General features: G+C 46.6%; 1 protein-coding gene across 1 annotated transcript in view; it reads left to right on the top strand.

Annotated features, from left to right (window-relative positions):
* The window catches only part of LOC135398620 (calpain-A-like), a 58,037-nt gene that overhangs the window by 17,362 nt on the left and 24,920 nt on the right, over positions 1 to 15,755 (top strand). The window contains exons 2-3 of the mRNA XM_064630006.1: positions 9,311 to 9,398; positions 12,162 to 12,338. Coding sequence (XP_064486076.1) covers positions 9,311 to 9,398; positions 12,162 to 12,338 — 265 coding nt within the window. The remainder of the gene's footprint in view (positions 1 to 9,310; positions 9,399 to 12,161; positions 12,339 to 15,755) is intronic.

Here is a 15,755-nt window from a genome sequence, read left to right as displayed (position 1 = left end):
AAAGTTTCATTGTGAACCAGTGAGCAGCCGCGGATGGAGGCATGGGCCGATAGCAGTTGGAGCCTGTTAGGGAGCCCTAGACATAAGTGACCAATGAGAGGCTTGTAGTCAGATGGGCCAATGAGCACTTGCAGTTAGATGAGCCATATGGTGTCTATCGAGGGAGCTGAGTGACCAATGAGCGCAAGAGATGACCGGGATCTCTCTGATGCAGCTGAACCAACCCACAGCTGCCTGTTGTACCAAATAAAGGTTGAAATCAACGATTGTCGTGTGTCTTGTCTGAAGCTGCTGCATTGTGGTTTAGGAGAGACAGGCTAGCCAATCACTGTTCAGTAGGCTTAACGTGGACCAATCAGGGCCAGACACCGGTAGGCTTTGGTGTGAAGGGACAATCAGTAGGCTTAGCGTGGTTCGGCTTAGAAGTCAGTAGGCTTAGAATGGACCAATCAGCATGAAGTAGGCAGAGCTGGTGAAGAGTTGCGCCATCTGGTGTCAGTGGACTTAGAACGAGGGCCAATTGGTAGCGGCCAATCAGAGCGCTGGTAGAGTGATCAGTAGGCTTAGCGTGGACTGGCTTAGAAGTCAGTAGGCTTAAAATGGACCAATCAACGCGAAGTGGGTGGAGCCATTAAAGAGTTGCGCCACGAAGTAAGTAGCATCAGGGCCAGCCACAGCAGAACCAAGCCGTGCCCTATGACGCAGCTGGACCAATAGCATAATTTCTATTAAATGTGCAGGGAACCTTCTTCGGCGCCGTCAGAGCATGCGCGTTGTGAACCAATGGGTGGAGGCATGCGGTTAGCGCGGGCCAATAGCCGTTGGAGCCTACCAGCCCCCGCTAAAGTTATCTCATGGTAAAAGTTCCACAGTTAAATTTATCTCGTCTAGAGATGAGTGTGAGTGACCAATGAGTGGCTTGCGGTTCAATGGATCAATAGCAGTGACCACTTGCTGTTAGATGGACCAATCGGAGTTGGAGCCTATGAGGGAGCGGTGACCGACTAGAACCAATAAGGAGCTGGGTGAGCGGCCACGTGCAGTCAGATGAACCAATAACAGTTGGAATCTACCGAGGGAGCTGAGTTAGCGTGAGAGATGTCCACATGGAATTATGAACCAATGATCTCCCTGATGCAGCTGAACCTACCCACAGCTGGACCAGGAGGCTGTTGTACCAAATAAAGGTTGAAATCAACAATTGTCGTGTGTGTCTTATCTGAAGCTGCTTAGGAGCGACAGGTAAGCCAATCACCATTCAGTAGGCTTAGCGTGGGCCAATCAGGACCAGCCATCGGTAGGCTTAGAATGGACCAATCAGCGTGAAGTGGGCGGAGCCAGTAAAGGGTTGCACCATCCGGTGTCAGTGGGCTCAGAACGGGCCAATCGGCAGGCTTACATTGGAAGGGTGATCAGTAGGCTTAGACGTCTGAATCAGACCAATCAGCATGAAGTGGGCGGACGCCACAAGGTAAGTTTGAACATCTGAGATAAAGCCGCAGTGGAGACGCTGCCATCTGGCGGGCGCCGGTGAAGGCTAGCCACCCGCTAGCCTGGGTAAGTTTGAACATCCGAGATAAAGCCGCAGCGGGGCGTCCGGCGGGCGGCGGCGGCGGCGGCGGCTGAGAGAGTGATCAGTAGGCTTAGAATGGACCAATCAGCGGAGCCGGTTAATTAGCATAAAGGGGTGGAGCTGTGGTCAGCGATACGCGTGCACCAATCAGCGTGTGAAGTGGGGGCAGAGCCGAGTAATTAGCATAAGGGGGGCGGAGCTACAGTCAACCAATCAATGATCAGTCAAGGCTTAGCACGGGCCGCTCAGTGTGAACTGGGCGGAGCCAAGCCAACTAATTAGCATAAAGGAGCGGATCTACGGTCAGCCATTCAAAGATCAGTTGGGGGCGCGGTGGCCAATCAACGTGAAGTGGGCGGGGCTAATGGCGGCCAATCAGATGGCTTTGGATTTGGCTCGCACTTGGATTACAAGTGGATTGTGTTGGCTTAGAATCGGCCATCTTGGATTAGAAAAAGGATGTCGTTGTACGTAACGGTTATTATACCGTATTAATCAATACTACTCACATCGTGCCGTGGTTGGTATGTGGCCTGGAGGACGTACTGAACAAAAATAGGCGATGACATTTCCAGAATTTGACTGTCTTTGTCGAAAAATCGTAGTCTAAACATGGGCGCTGTGCTAAAATCGACGGAATCCACATAGGCGCAATGTATTAAAATTCTTTTGGCCAGGGTGCACTAGGTTTATATTCTGCTAGAGCCTTTCGTGTCTCCAGGGGTTCTTTACATGGTGTTCTTCTCTATTAGATTATCTTATCTCTTATCTATTAGAAAAATTTTATTCTGTTTTGCTGTTAATTGGCATAAACGCTGTCTCCCATTGAATTCACATCCTGCAAGGCCGCTTCCCGCATAGCGGCTTAGCATAGTGGCGGAGTGCGCCGGCGGGGGGGTGACCGCGAATTTTGGGATTGAAATTCACATAATTAAACTTGCGTTACACGACCTTCACATCAGGAGGTGGCAAAAACCTAGAAAGAACAAATGTCGTTGACCGCATGATTCTAGGTGGTGTAGTTTTTTTATTATAATTCAATGACGCGTTTTCTGGGACACCCTGCATATTGACGTTTCAAATATACGTATTCGTAGAGGATCAAAAGAACAAAAAGACAGATTCTGCAGAGAGAGAGAGAGAGAGAGATTCTGCAATATTTCTTGTTGTATAGGACTGGAAGGCTCCTCCTGATTTTACGGGAGTTTTATGCTACTTGAGGGGGGCTGTTCTCCGCTATGGCTTGCGTAGTTCACATGAGTCAGCAGCCAACGTCGTTGTAATGTGTTGTGGACGACAAGGTTGGCTCGGTTTCAGATTGCAAATGATATTTGTCGGGGAAGGGATGCTTGAAACAAAAAGTCGATTGGACACCGTTATTTCCCTTTCACTCGTACCACCGAATATTTGTGGTCAAGAAAGTAGCACAAGAAAGATGAAGGGTTTCCGTTTATCACGAAAGCTGAAATTTATAATCTCGAAATCCTGGGATTTGGCCTTGCGAAATCCGGGATTTCGGAATCGGAAGAATTATGAATTTCAGAAAGATTTCGGAAGAATTATGCTGAAATCCTGGGATTTCGGGAACCCGGGATCCAAACCCTACCACCCACTTTTTTAAAAGATCTGGGCGGCCGTGAGGGAACCTGCATTGGACAATTTATGCCATGAATTGCGGCAGGGATGACAAGGCTGATCCATGCAAACAATCGGCAATACCGTGACCGCCAGTCTATGCTGCACAGAATTGATCCAACGCTCGCTTTCCGCATGCCACGAAACCCCTCTCTTCAAGATGTTGCATTAATTCACCGAATGCGACTCGATGTGGCTTTTAAAGCTCAGTGACGTTACCGCTTGTGAAAAGTTGACTCTCGGAGATGCTGTCACCGCGGTGCTCCAGAGGATCTGGAGCACATTCTTCTTCATTGTCCGCGCTCTCCGGGTCTCTTAGTCAGCTGGACTCTCGGCCCTTCTCCCTATCAAAATTGCTTTGTCCTTGGCCGAATCCAGCCTACCAACGCTCTGGGCTCAAAGCTCTTTTGACGTTTCTGGACACTATCGGACTTCGATCCTTATTGTGAAGGGGCACATTATTTCATTCCCCACATCACCACCAGCGGTAGAGCAGTGTTTCTCAAACGGGGTTCCGCGAGCCTTGTCCTGAGGTTCCGCGAAGAGGATTCTGTTCAACACCCGCGAGTGCAACTTGACCGCCTTCCAAGACTCGCTCTCGATGTTGTTATATCGAACAGTGCTGGACATTTCATCGTTGGCATTAGAATTGACATCGAGATCGCAAACCAAATTGCCACAGCTGACGGTCATTGCAAACAGCCACCAGCTGTGATCTTCATATAGGTTGGCCAAAGGAACGTCACCGGACGTCGTCACGTCGGACGTCACGTGGGGGAACGTCACCGGAAAGGAACGTCACCGGAACGTGGCTCACCCCTCAACTCATCCCGACAGTTTCTCCGCACCATGCTTTTGCTTTTCTCTTGTGCTTCAAAAGCATTGCGAGCACTTGGAAAGCCATACTTCGGTGAAACTTCGGAGAGACCCTCCTGCCCTCGTGGACTTCGGATTTACAAGCATCAGTGGCAGCCCACAACACGTTTTCTGCGGAGAAGTATGTTGCAACGAATCAATAAATAATTAAATAAATTATAATTACACATTTATAAAATCAGATAGACGGAATAATAATTTGCTACTAATACGGCATCAAGTTCCCCTCTCACCCGCTTCTATACACAGTTACCCCAATGTAGCAGCTTCCTTGAGGTCGTGCTGGCAGGATCATGGGTTCCCTCGAATAAAATAAGTTGAGAACCACTGGGGTAACTCCCCAGGCATCATCTAACAATAAAGTTGTTGTTGTTTGTCGCGTTTAGGCACTCTTTGGCATTTAGAGACAAATGCCTAATTATCTGGAGTCTCCTTATCACAAATAAACATAGCAAAGTTAGGACAGTCAGGACAGTTAGCGTGGTCATACATGTGGTTAGGCACTTGGTGTGGTTTTGCCGCTTTCACGGTCTTCCACTTATTCTGAACCTCGTTAACCATCTTTACCTAGTATTGCCGGATATTTTGCTACAGTCGTGACGATGCCCACTCGTGCGTGGCCAGCAACGGCGAGCTATCTCGGCACGCACCCACCTCCCGGCGAAACCTCGGGCGAAAACAAAACTAGGAATAAAACAGTGGCCAAAGTCCATATGGGCTACCTCGCCAATGCTGCAGGGCATAGCCGGCAGGATCCTCATACCAAAATGCACTCTGCGGTGTGACTTGTGCGTAAGGCGGAACAAGCAGCTGCGTTACTGTATCAAGTACGTTTTGAGTAAGGAATTCCATTTTATTCCAGTATCTGCTCGAGTAGTTCCTAAGACAATTTTGTTATACTCAGTTACGAAGTAATTATTTACGTTTGAAGTGCGACAAACTCATAAATACCATTGTTCAATGACAGATCCCGCCTGTATTTTAGCCTGTTGAAGCGGCACTCTTTCATTCCATCATCTCTCTGACAATATTCGCGAGCATCATAAGGATGGTTCAGGTTCATGTACCATCACTGTTGCGCTTCAGTGTTCAGATTTTCCAGTCTTTCCTTTCTGACCTTAAGGGCGTGACCAGCAGCCACAATTCTGATCTTCTCCATTTAATGTGTCATCTCTGCTATTTTCAATTTGTTGCACATCTTCATTTATGTTAATCGCTATCCTGTACACGTTGTATATTATTGCAGGAATACGTGGGTGTACTACGCAACATATTAGAGGATCAAGCAGCCTCGCCTGCTACCCCTCGCCTTGCTACACTTTTGCTACGCGATTTTCCTATCACAGTGCTTTAAAGAACCGGAGATAATTAGCTCAAGTGCTCAACTGGCTTGGTTTTTCGCATGTTCTTGAAACATCCTCGAATTTATCAAAGCATTCAATGAGATTTCGACAATGCTCGCAAAAGAGGTCCACCTTAGCTACAAAGCGGATTCTCGACTCCATTGAGATCTCCCCTACAAAGATAACACATTATCGTCATCTATGAGCTTGCGTGTCTTAGAACAAAAAAAAAAAAAAAAAGAAAAAGAAATAAAAAAAACACTAAATGGAGGTCGAACCAAGCGCTACGCTCCTCCTCGAGAGTTTACACTCGTGCTGAATCAGTTTTCCCGAAGCAGTGTGAAAAAGACAACAAAAACTAAAAACAGAATGATGCCAGGGAATACAGGGCTCCCCACACGTACAAATCATAAAAGAAGCTGCATTACCGAACAAGCGTCAACGAACTGCAGGCGTAAACCCCAGTTTACCCGTACACCCCCAGTACTCCAGTACACCGAGCTGTGACTAGGAAGCGCCGTGTCTAGTCCACAAACCCATCCCCCGCCGCTTCTCTGTTTTTCATTTTATTTTTTTAAATTTTCCCTTCGAATAAATATATTTCCCAACCCACTGCGCATAAGCGAAGTACAAAGGCTTGACGTGATTGCACAACCCCGTGGAACAGAGGAATAGGAGACAAGCTAGCTGGCGCAAACGCGAGTTTATCGCTGCCCTAGTTCGTCCCTGTGCTTACTCCATAACACACACTTACTTGCCTAGCGAACTTCTGTCGCGGTCACGGAGCGGAGGCGACATGTTTACGCGCAATATGCTAATCAGTTCAGCTATACTTGCCGTACCCAAAAGCCCATCGTTCGTAAGCTTAGCAGCGTACATTTCTGATGGTCCGCCCATTCAACGCATATTGCGACTTATCGTTGCTTTTCTGTGCTACTAAGGTTAAGGATCGTGCATTACATGAGATTCACAATTGTTCTCAACGGTGTCCGTTGACAGTTTGCTAGCACTGTCGTATAATGGGCGGGATATCATGCGCCTTCGTTAAATGGGAACGTGTTATTCGCTGGTTACGGTGCGAGTGCATCCAGGAAAAGCGTTCTGTGTTCAGGTACAGTGCGAAGGATTGAGTTGCAAAGAAGCTACTGCGTGTACAACCATATTAGATAACACATATAACACGTCATTGTCATTTTTATTCCATTTTGTGATCATGTATCTTCTTCTTGCAGAGTAATATAAACTGATGACGAATTCCCGGTGGTCGTTTTTGTGCAGCGCAGTGTAGTCTGCCGGTGAAACGAGCTTATAGAAACGAACAAAGAGTGAACGGAAGGACCACTGAAAAGCAACACACGTTGGATGGAAGTGGTCCTGTGGCATGGGCGCTCGAGTCAGTGTAATATCCTTGGCACACGGCAAATTGAATGTCATTCCCAGCGAATGATATTCACACCGAATACCATTCGTTCCGTGTCACACAGTGAAACCAAAAGGTAAAACATGCGAATGGCATTCGACCAGCGAATGAGTTGCTTCTCGCACCAAAGGTGACGTTAGGAGAAATTAAACGTGAATTAAAAGTTGTACTCTAATATTTTATCACGAGTTAATATCTTTTGACATCCAGCAAGGAAGGCTTATTAACACTCTGTTTCAGTGAACTACCCTAGTTCCCATGCAGTCGCTATGCGCCCCAGTGTGGTCCAGATAGGATTCTAACTTGTCTTGGCTTGTGAGGCCTTGCAAGCCGAGCGTGGTGCAAAACGCAACGATTTTGTGAAATAATCTAATGCTTAGCTCTAGTTTCGAGATAAGAAATAAAAATACATGTAATATAGTACCTGTATATACCTTCATATGTTCCGCCTTCGTGTCTTAAGCATCGACAGTGACGTCATTTCCGAATGACATTCCTGTTCTTCGTGTAGCTCGATGTCATAAAAACGAATGTCATTCAGTTTGCCGTGTGACAGGTGTATAACTTTTTCTGCGCTGCAACTACCAGCGCAATTCGTCATGAGAGTATATCAATTGAGACAGATCGAAGAGCGGACCATGCGGCGACATCATCTTGAAGAATCTTGCGCTGATTTTCGGCTGCTGTACAACTTGAGTCCAATTTTTTTGTGTTACTGCTTGGCCCCAACGTGTCATCTGCACTGTCTTGTGATATATTCCATCTTATGATGTCGAGCTACATCCTGGCCCCTTCACCGACGAACAAAGTAGCTTCTTCTTTCTTTTTGTCATGCCCAGCGCGATTTGAAGCTGGCCAGTCCACGATATTAGATGCCATATGTTAATGTCCCAGACCCGGGACTTTGTCCGCCATAATAGTATATTTGGGCTTTCTTTACAACCAATACACCTTTCCCTGTTTGTAAACAAATGACGTCATAGTGTTCGACAGTGCCACCAACGTGGTAGACGCCTAGTTCTGGTAGTTCGCCCCTAGCTCGAAGCTAGGGGCGAACAAGGTCGCGCCCGAAACCCACGGTCTTGAGGGGATTACGATTGTCCCTGAAAGGGATGCGACTTGCGGTCCTACTTTTCATTCAATAGGAGGCAGCGAACAAGTGCCCATTCGTAGAACCCAGTCCTCCCCTTCAGATTTGTTTCGGTTTCGGACGTCTTCCGGGTAGAGGTCTATGGTTGCAGCACATGTGGTAAGGATAGAACGGTGTCATACTGACCCCTATTTTCAGGCGGTCCCCTCCGCCGAAAATATCCGTTGCAATGTGAAACCGAACCAACTACGTCGTTCACGACACATGACAAACGGGTTAGCTGCTGTCTCTTCTGATCACACAGCCCATAGCGGAGAACAGCCATAACGTAAATAGTATTAAAACGTGTACGAAATCAAAATACTTATTCAGATCTGGGAGACAAGAGAAAATGTTGCAGAAGCGCGCAGATGCGGAAGTCATCATAGTCGTGTAGGAACGGTTCTCTCGAACAGTACAAAAATATCGGTTCTGTACCGGTATCTTGAGATCCACGTTCTGAAATCCTCAAATCGCTGGATTGTACAAACTGCTGCTGATTCCGATCAATAGAGTTACATGACTCATAAAATGAGTAATGACAAAGCAGCTAAATCAATAAAGCGTCCAGGCACATGGTCCTATAATTTTCGTGACTTTCACTGCTTTGCCTTGACTGTTAGGCTGAGACAAGATCTGCGTGCTTACCTTATACGAATCTCATAAGTTTTTCAATGTCTGGAAATCAACTAGATCCTGCCTCGTCTTCTCACTCTGTCAAAATTACTGGGACCATGGCCAAATCCAGCCCATCAACGCTCTGTCGTGAAACCACATTTAAAGTTTTTAGACACCGTATACGACTTCGCTCCGCACTGTGAGGCGGCCCATTATTCTATTTCACCAAATTACCGTCAATAATGGGGTAGACTATCACTTCTGGCGATGAAGCTCCCCACTCAACATCATTCAGATAAAGAATTATTGTGGCTTCATAACAAGGTACTCGATGCTCGTGCGCTCGTGCACTTATCACACTTTCATCACCTCATTGTTCCTCCCTGCTATTTTGGCGAGCAATGCCAAGTAACGCTTTAGGAGATCCAACGCCACGGAGAGGCGTTTACAATTGCGAATGATGAGTGATCTTGCGTCCAAGTGCAACTGGCGGCACAGTTTCCTCCAGATACAGCTCCTTTTCTCTTTTTTGATCCGCCAGAAGAAAAAGTCTAGACAATTACATGTCTTTTGTCTAGTACCCACATGTTTAAGTGGATCGGTAGATTCCAAGACGGTCCTTTATCAGTGTAGGTCACGACGTGGCTCTCACGATGATTGGTTGGGAGTTTCTGAGAATGGCTGTGTGAGATAAGCTCCTCATGTTACCACTTCAGTTCATCTAACAGCAAAGGGTTGGAGCACGGCGGTGTACTCAAAAAGTGGACCAGCTGCAGTATGTCCAAAGCCCAGAAGGTTTACAGGGTAAGGTGTACCTTACCTACTACTGCGTTGTGATGTTTTAATATGATGGGGACTTTAATGTCATGGGGACGTGATTGATGTTGTGTCATCTGTTGCTGTGTGTCGTCCATTGTCTGTCCACTGTTTGTGAGTCCATTCCAAAGTTAGCGCGTCGCAAACCTAAAGGAAAAAAGGATGAAAACCAGGGACATGACACCAGTCTCTTGATGCCGCCTATACCGTGAACGCGCAGTCGCAGGGGTACGTTGCTGGAGAATAATACTCCTCCTGCTGCGTTCAATAATATAGTATACGTTCCTGCGTAACCGGAAAACCGGGACCAGCGGCCGTTTGTGGATTAAGAATCAGCGTGATACAGCTTCTGGTTCCACTAGTAACCTTCTGTAGTATATTGTTCTCATTATTTTAACGAAGAAAGTTTCAAACTTTCGAAGGGGTAGATGTGCGGCGCTGCCTTTGATGCGCTGACGCCGCTTTCGGAGAAACGATCGAGTCAACATGATACGAAGAAATCTCCTCCCACTTCACTAAGAATAAGAAAGAAATGGGGAGATCTAGAGTTCATTTTTGTAGCTCCGCCAGTATAGTGTAGTGAGGGCTCCTCTCCGTGGCAAGACAAGTGCCCGATCTAGATCACACCCGCGACAGCCACCCGCGAGCGGTCCCAGTCAATCACTGCGCCCGTCCTCGCAAGCCGACGCATTTCTCCGTGCAAATAATATATAATTGTACACTTGAAAAGATGTTTCTTATTGCCGTTTGTAACATCATTTATTATTCATCTGATGTCGGACACCCGAACCCGCAACCTGCCGAAGTCAACGGATTTCCTTCCACGCCGATTATGCGAAGAATACATAGATATTCACTTGAAAATATTTATTTATTTTTTTGTTGAAGGACTGATTATTGAACGTTGGCAACATATCCCTGTGCTTAGAGGAAGGACGAAAGACAAAACATAAAGACGAATCTGGGTTCTGCACGATGTCAACTTCCCGCAAACACCGGCGCACAGATATGCAAAGAATAGGCATACACAGTTGTACCAATCACTTTGCACGTGAAACTGGAGTTGGAGTTGGACGGACTAAAAATAATACGGTGCACGTGAAACTATTTTTATTGTCGTAACGAAATTGACTTCAACCAAGTAACATATGCGAGGATCGTTTTTCTAATGAACATATATTGGCGTAAGGAACGAGTCATAGCAAGCAATAATTATTCTACCTGGCGTATCCTAACACTTACTCACAAACACTTTGCTACACCTTCTAACAATCTGCTACAACAAATTTTCAATTGCAATCGCAGGAAGCCAGCAACAATTTTACTCTACGTGACATATCATAACGCTCACCCTGGACGGAATGATAAGGACGGCGACCGTGACGCCATCTAGAATCGGGAAAAAATGAATCTGAGTTGCTCCCCAACTGGTATTGCCTCTTAATATCAAACGAAATCAGAGGACCAGTATCAAACAAGCAGTAATTATATCATAACACCAGGCTCGTACAAGCTATCACAAAAAGTGTTTAGGTTACTGAGTACCGGACAAAAACGTAACTGAGTAGAGTACTAAATACCCAATCTTGGAAAGTATTTCAGATAAAGTGCTGTCAAAAGTAACTCGTTAGTTTCAAGATACTTTGATGTCACAGTTGGAATTCGCTTTCAAAAGTACGAAAAGCATGAAGTTGAAAAGGGCAATACCAACTCAGGCACAACTACTTCTCAAAATTCCTATCCGATAGCCTGCTCACTTCCATTCTGTTCCTGTATCCACCTGATTCTTCGTTGTCTTCCGCATTGGTTCTGTTCCTGTGATATTACCATAGTATAAAATTTGTAACTCTGACACGAAGATAATTACTAGCTTTCAATAGTGCTCGTAATGATTCTGACGAATACTATGAACATATAGTGGTGAGCGTTGTGACAGAAATAATTAATGCTCGCTATAGCTTGTTCCAACGCGTTAGTACACCTGTCTGTGATGGAAGATGCTTGCAGAGGGTTGAATTAGTATTATAGAAAGGTTTTCACACGTACAAGTGTGTATGTCTATTCTTTGCTCGTCGACGGTGTGAGCAGGAAGTTGAGTAAGCAATTAGTTCTCCAATAAAATTATTTTCAAGTATACATTTTTCTATACATTATATGGGGAAATGCATTGACTCACGATGTCGCCGTCTAAGCAGGCTCCGCACCGCGGCAGACCGCTCGTCCACCTAGAGCTACCTCCCCTCATTGCGTTACGTGACGACGCGGTGCCAATTTCTTTGCTCCGTGCTAACACCAGGAAACAACTCCGGCTATAAGCGGCGTACAGACGTGGCCAGATGAAGGGAGGACAGCAGGCAGCAGCGGGGAAAAGGAGGGTTACTATGCAAACTTGGCCAACTTCAGGGGAACTGTACGGGGTGAACTGAGGCAGTGCGGGTGACCATTGCGGGAGTGATGTCGGTCGCGTACCTGTATGTTTGGCAAGAGAGTCCTTTCCTAACTACTTCCGTGAGAAACGCTATTTCTCACTGGCCGCTAAATAGGAGGGAGAACAGCAGCTACTGCATTTTCTAAATTCACGCGTTTTCATAAATTATCGTTTTTGTGAGGTTTTGTTCCTTCCTGTATTTTCCCAATGTCATGATCCCGTGCTCTCTTCGTCCGATGAAATCGAGAAACATGTTGCTATCTGTTTTTTTTTTATTTTTTATGACAACATTCGTATATTTGCATATCGCTCTCGCTGTCCAGTATGGAGAGAGTGGTTCCGGTATCAGGACAAAGGACGGGATCCCGCAATACTACGAGAACATCATTGAGCAGTGCTTTAAGGAAAACAGGTTCTTTGAAGACCCTGAGTTTCCCTGCGAAGATTCCAGCATCGGCATCAAGGAGTACGCAGGAAGGATTATTTGGAAGAGGCCCTATGTAAGAGCCTACGTGCTTCATTCCTTTGTTTTCTCACTGTTATAAGTGCAAAAAGTAAGTTTCACTTTCTTTTCTCACTTTTTCTCACAGTTTCGCACTCTCTTTCCCTTAACGCAACAAATCAACCTTGAAAGGATAGCTGCGGCGCATTTATTTTCAGTGCACATTCAATCCCATTCGTACATACAGTGGCGTAGCCAGAAAATATATCGGGTGGCTCTATGGGGACTTCGCAATGAGGAGGACCCTCAACCACGGTTCCCACTTCCAAACGCACTACCAAAAATACGATTTTCCGTGTGTGTGGGGGGGGGGGGGGGGGGGAGGGGGGAGTATAGAACCCTTGAACCCTCGCACCTGGTTACGCCACTTTGTACGTGTGTTATGGATCTGGAACTGTATGATGTTTGATGAAGATCGCCGGAGATACGTATAAAACCAAAGGGCTGCCAGGTACACTAACACGAATACAGAAAATTGAAAGACCGCTGTATCAAAGTGGGGAGGAAGAGACAACAGATGACGTTTCGAGCGAATGCTCTTCTTCAGATGTGTGGCACAGAACGAGGGATCGTTGGGTGACGTATAGTACATACCGCTTAGCCCGCTAGAAGTCTAACACGTGAATCGCGTACCCTATAGTGCGGCATGTGACAGCACGTGCCGCACTAGAATCCTATAACTAGAATAATATAGCTATATAGCTAGAATAATATAACTAGAATAATAAATAATAAACTAGAATCCTATAACAAGTCCTTCATGAAAGTCTTGTCCTAGGATTCTGTGCTGTCACATGTGCTGTCACATGCCGCCCTAGTGTACGAGGGTGGTTCCATAAGTTTCTGGCCCGACCAACTTTTAATAGTCATAGAGACGAAACAAGTGTATCACTTTTCGACATAGTCACCCTTAACTTCGATGCACTTTTGACACCTTTCAACCAGCATTCTTATACCCTTGAAAAAATAGTCCGAAGTTTTGTCCGCAAAATGCTGGAAAACTGCCTTTTGCACCTCACTATCGTTTTGAAATCTCCGTCCTCTGAGATCCCTCTTCAAGTTTGAGAACAGGAAGTAGTCACTCGGTGCCAAGTCTGGACTGTAGGGTGGGTAGTGGATTTCTTCGAAGCCGCACTCCTTCAGTGCAGGCTTGGCAACAGAAGCCGTGTGGAGAGGGGCATTGTCCTGGAGCAGCCGGACACCTCGAGTCCTCGACTCAACCTGCCGCGCCTCTTTTCCTTGATGGCGTCTCGCAGTCGGTGCAGGAGTGAAGCATAATAAGTCGCATTCACTGTGGTGTTCCTCTCTCTGAAGTCGATGAGGAGGATCCCGTGACAATCCCAAAATATTGTTGCCATGATCTTCTTTGTGGATTGTGTGACCTTGGCTTTTCTTGGGGGTGCTTCTCCTGGTTTGCGCCATTCCATCGACTCCTTTTTCGAAAGGGGATCATAGTAGAGCACCATAGTCTCATCCCCTGTGACAATTGACTTCAATATTTCTTCTTCGTTCTCTTGACAGAGCTCCAAAAACTCTTTGGCACAGACGACGCGCTGTTGCTTTTGAACTGACGAGAGAAGTCGTGGCACCCATCTCGCACTGACCTTTTTCATGTGAAGGCCCTCGCCGATGATGCGAAAAACGGTTGTTTTGGAAAGCCCCAGCCTTTCTGAGATTTCCTTCACCTTCAGACGCCTGTCGCTCAGCACTTCCTCCTCGACAAGAGACAAATTTTTTCTTGTGTCACCACTTCCACTAGACGACCATCGCGTGGATCATCTTCGATGGACTCTCGCCCCAGTCGAAACTGCTTAGCCCAGTCTTTTACCGTTGTGTACGACGGAGAGGCTTCTCTGTACACGTTGTCCAGTCGCGCTTTATTTCTCTAGGCGAAAGTCCCTTTTTTGTCAAGAATTTTATCACAGCGCGGTACTCGATTTTTTCCATTTTAACTGAAGAGTGCACCCTGGCTGTTTGAAATGCCGCTCTCCAACCGACAAAAGCATGGGGAGGGTTGAGGGTGGTGCTCCGGCCCTCCAACAGATGGCGCCACGCGTCCTTAATCGCATTTTGAAATTCGCGCGCATTTTCTACCTCGGGCCGGAAACTTATGGAACCACCCTCGTATGTGGTTCAGGTGTCATCCAACTAGACTAGCGGTGCGGCATGTGCTGTTGGGGTCACGGTTAGCTAAAATCGCCTGTCAGTACTTCGGCCTCCCATATTACCTCCGTTGCGCTTGAAAGTGCTGTGCCAATATTGTATTTAAGGTCAACCGTGTGCTGCACGTGTTTATTTCTCGAAAGAAATAGTCTTGCAGCACCTCGAGATTTTAGAGGAGACAAACCACGGAGTGCTGATTTTAGACAACCATGTCCCCTACAGTACAATACGTCACCCGACGAGCCTTCATTCTCCCCCCCCCCACATCTGATGAACATTCGGTCCAAACGTCATCCCTTGTTTCTTCCTCTCCACTTTGGTGCAACAGTCTTTCAATTTTCTGTGTTAAGGGGACTATCGGGAACATGTGTATGAGACCGATACGGTATTGTTTGGCACCGCTCCGCAGTCTACTTTGCGAAATTTCTATTCCGAGAACATTTTATATATTGCACAAACGTGTTTTAAAGATTCGCACTCTCACTGCAGCTAAGGAAGCCCCAGCAATATCATGATGACGTCACCCAGGCACACGAATGGGAGGGCAGTGCAGGCCATAGTCTCCGCGTTCGTCTGCCTCGCGTTCGTAATCACAATATACTAATTGAAAAGTCATCGGTAAATACGCCGACTTTCGCTTATGAATCTGAATACTGACGGGATCACGTCAAGTGGGACACAATGTTACTTACCTGATTGTACGAACACGCTAACCTAGAAGTGACATTCCATTACATGACCCTCCGCGACCTGCAGACGCCCGGCCTTCCGGCGGTCAGAGCCTCTGATGGCGGTCGTCCGAGGACGCTCCCTGGTTTGGCTTGTCCGAGAAAACATTTTTCTTGAACCATAAATCACAGTGCCTACCTGCTTCGAATTTGGCACCGCAATGGCGATATACGTGCGGAGCTCCGCATGCGGAGAAGAGATAAAAGCGGTGACGTCGCTCGTTCATATGGTTCAGTTATGTTACAGACTTACCACGAATCTTGTGATCCAATCACTGAAATGAATGACCGGAGCGAATGGGTTCACTAAAAAGAAACGGATTTCCTATCACTAGATATGAGTTCCCTTGATTTCTTCCAATAAAGATGACGCAACACCGGTAATCGGTGTACTTGCGGGGATGGGCCTACCAATACCCGCTAAAAGTTGTCTCAGAGCTGCAGCTTCGAATGACCAGAGGACTTCTACAACCAGTGTGATCTGACATACATACGCTCGAGCTAATATCCCTTGTAGAGCTCGG

Source organism: Ornithodoros turicata, chromosome 6 (assembly GCF_037126465.1).
Source record: "Ornithodoros turicata isolate Travis chromosome 6, ASM3712646v1, whole genome shotgun sequence".
Lineage (NCBI taxonomy): Eukaryota > Metazoa > Arthropoda > Arachnida > Ixodida > Argasidae > Ornithodoros > Ornithodoros turicata.
Note: the sequence above shows the minus strand (reverse complement) of the source record. Positions and strands in the feature narration are given on the sequence as shown.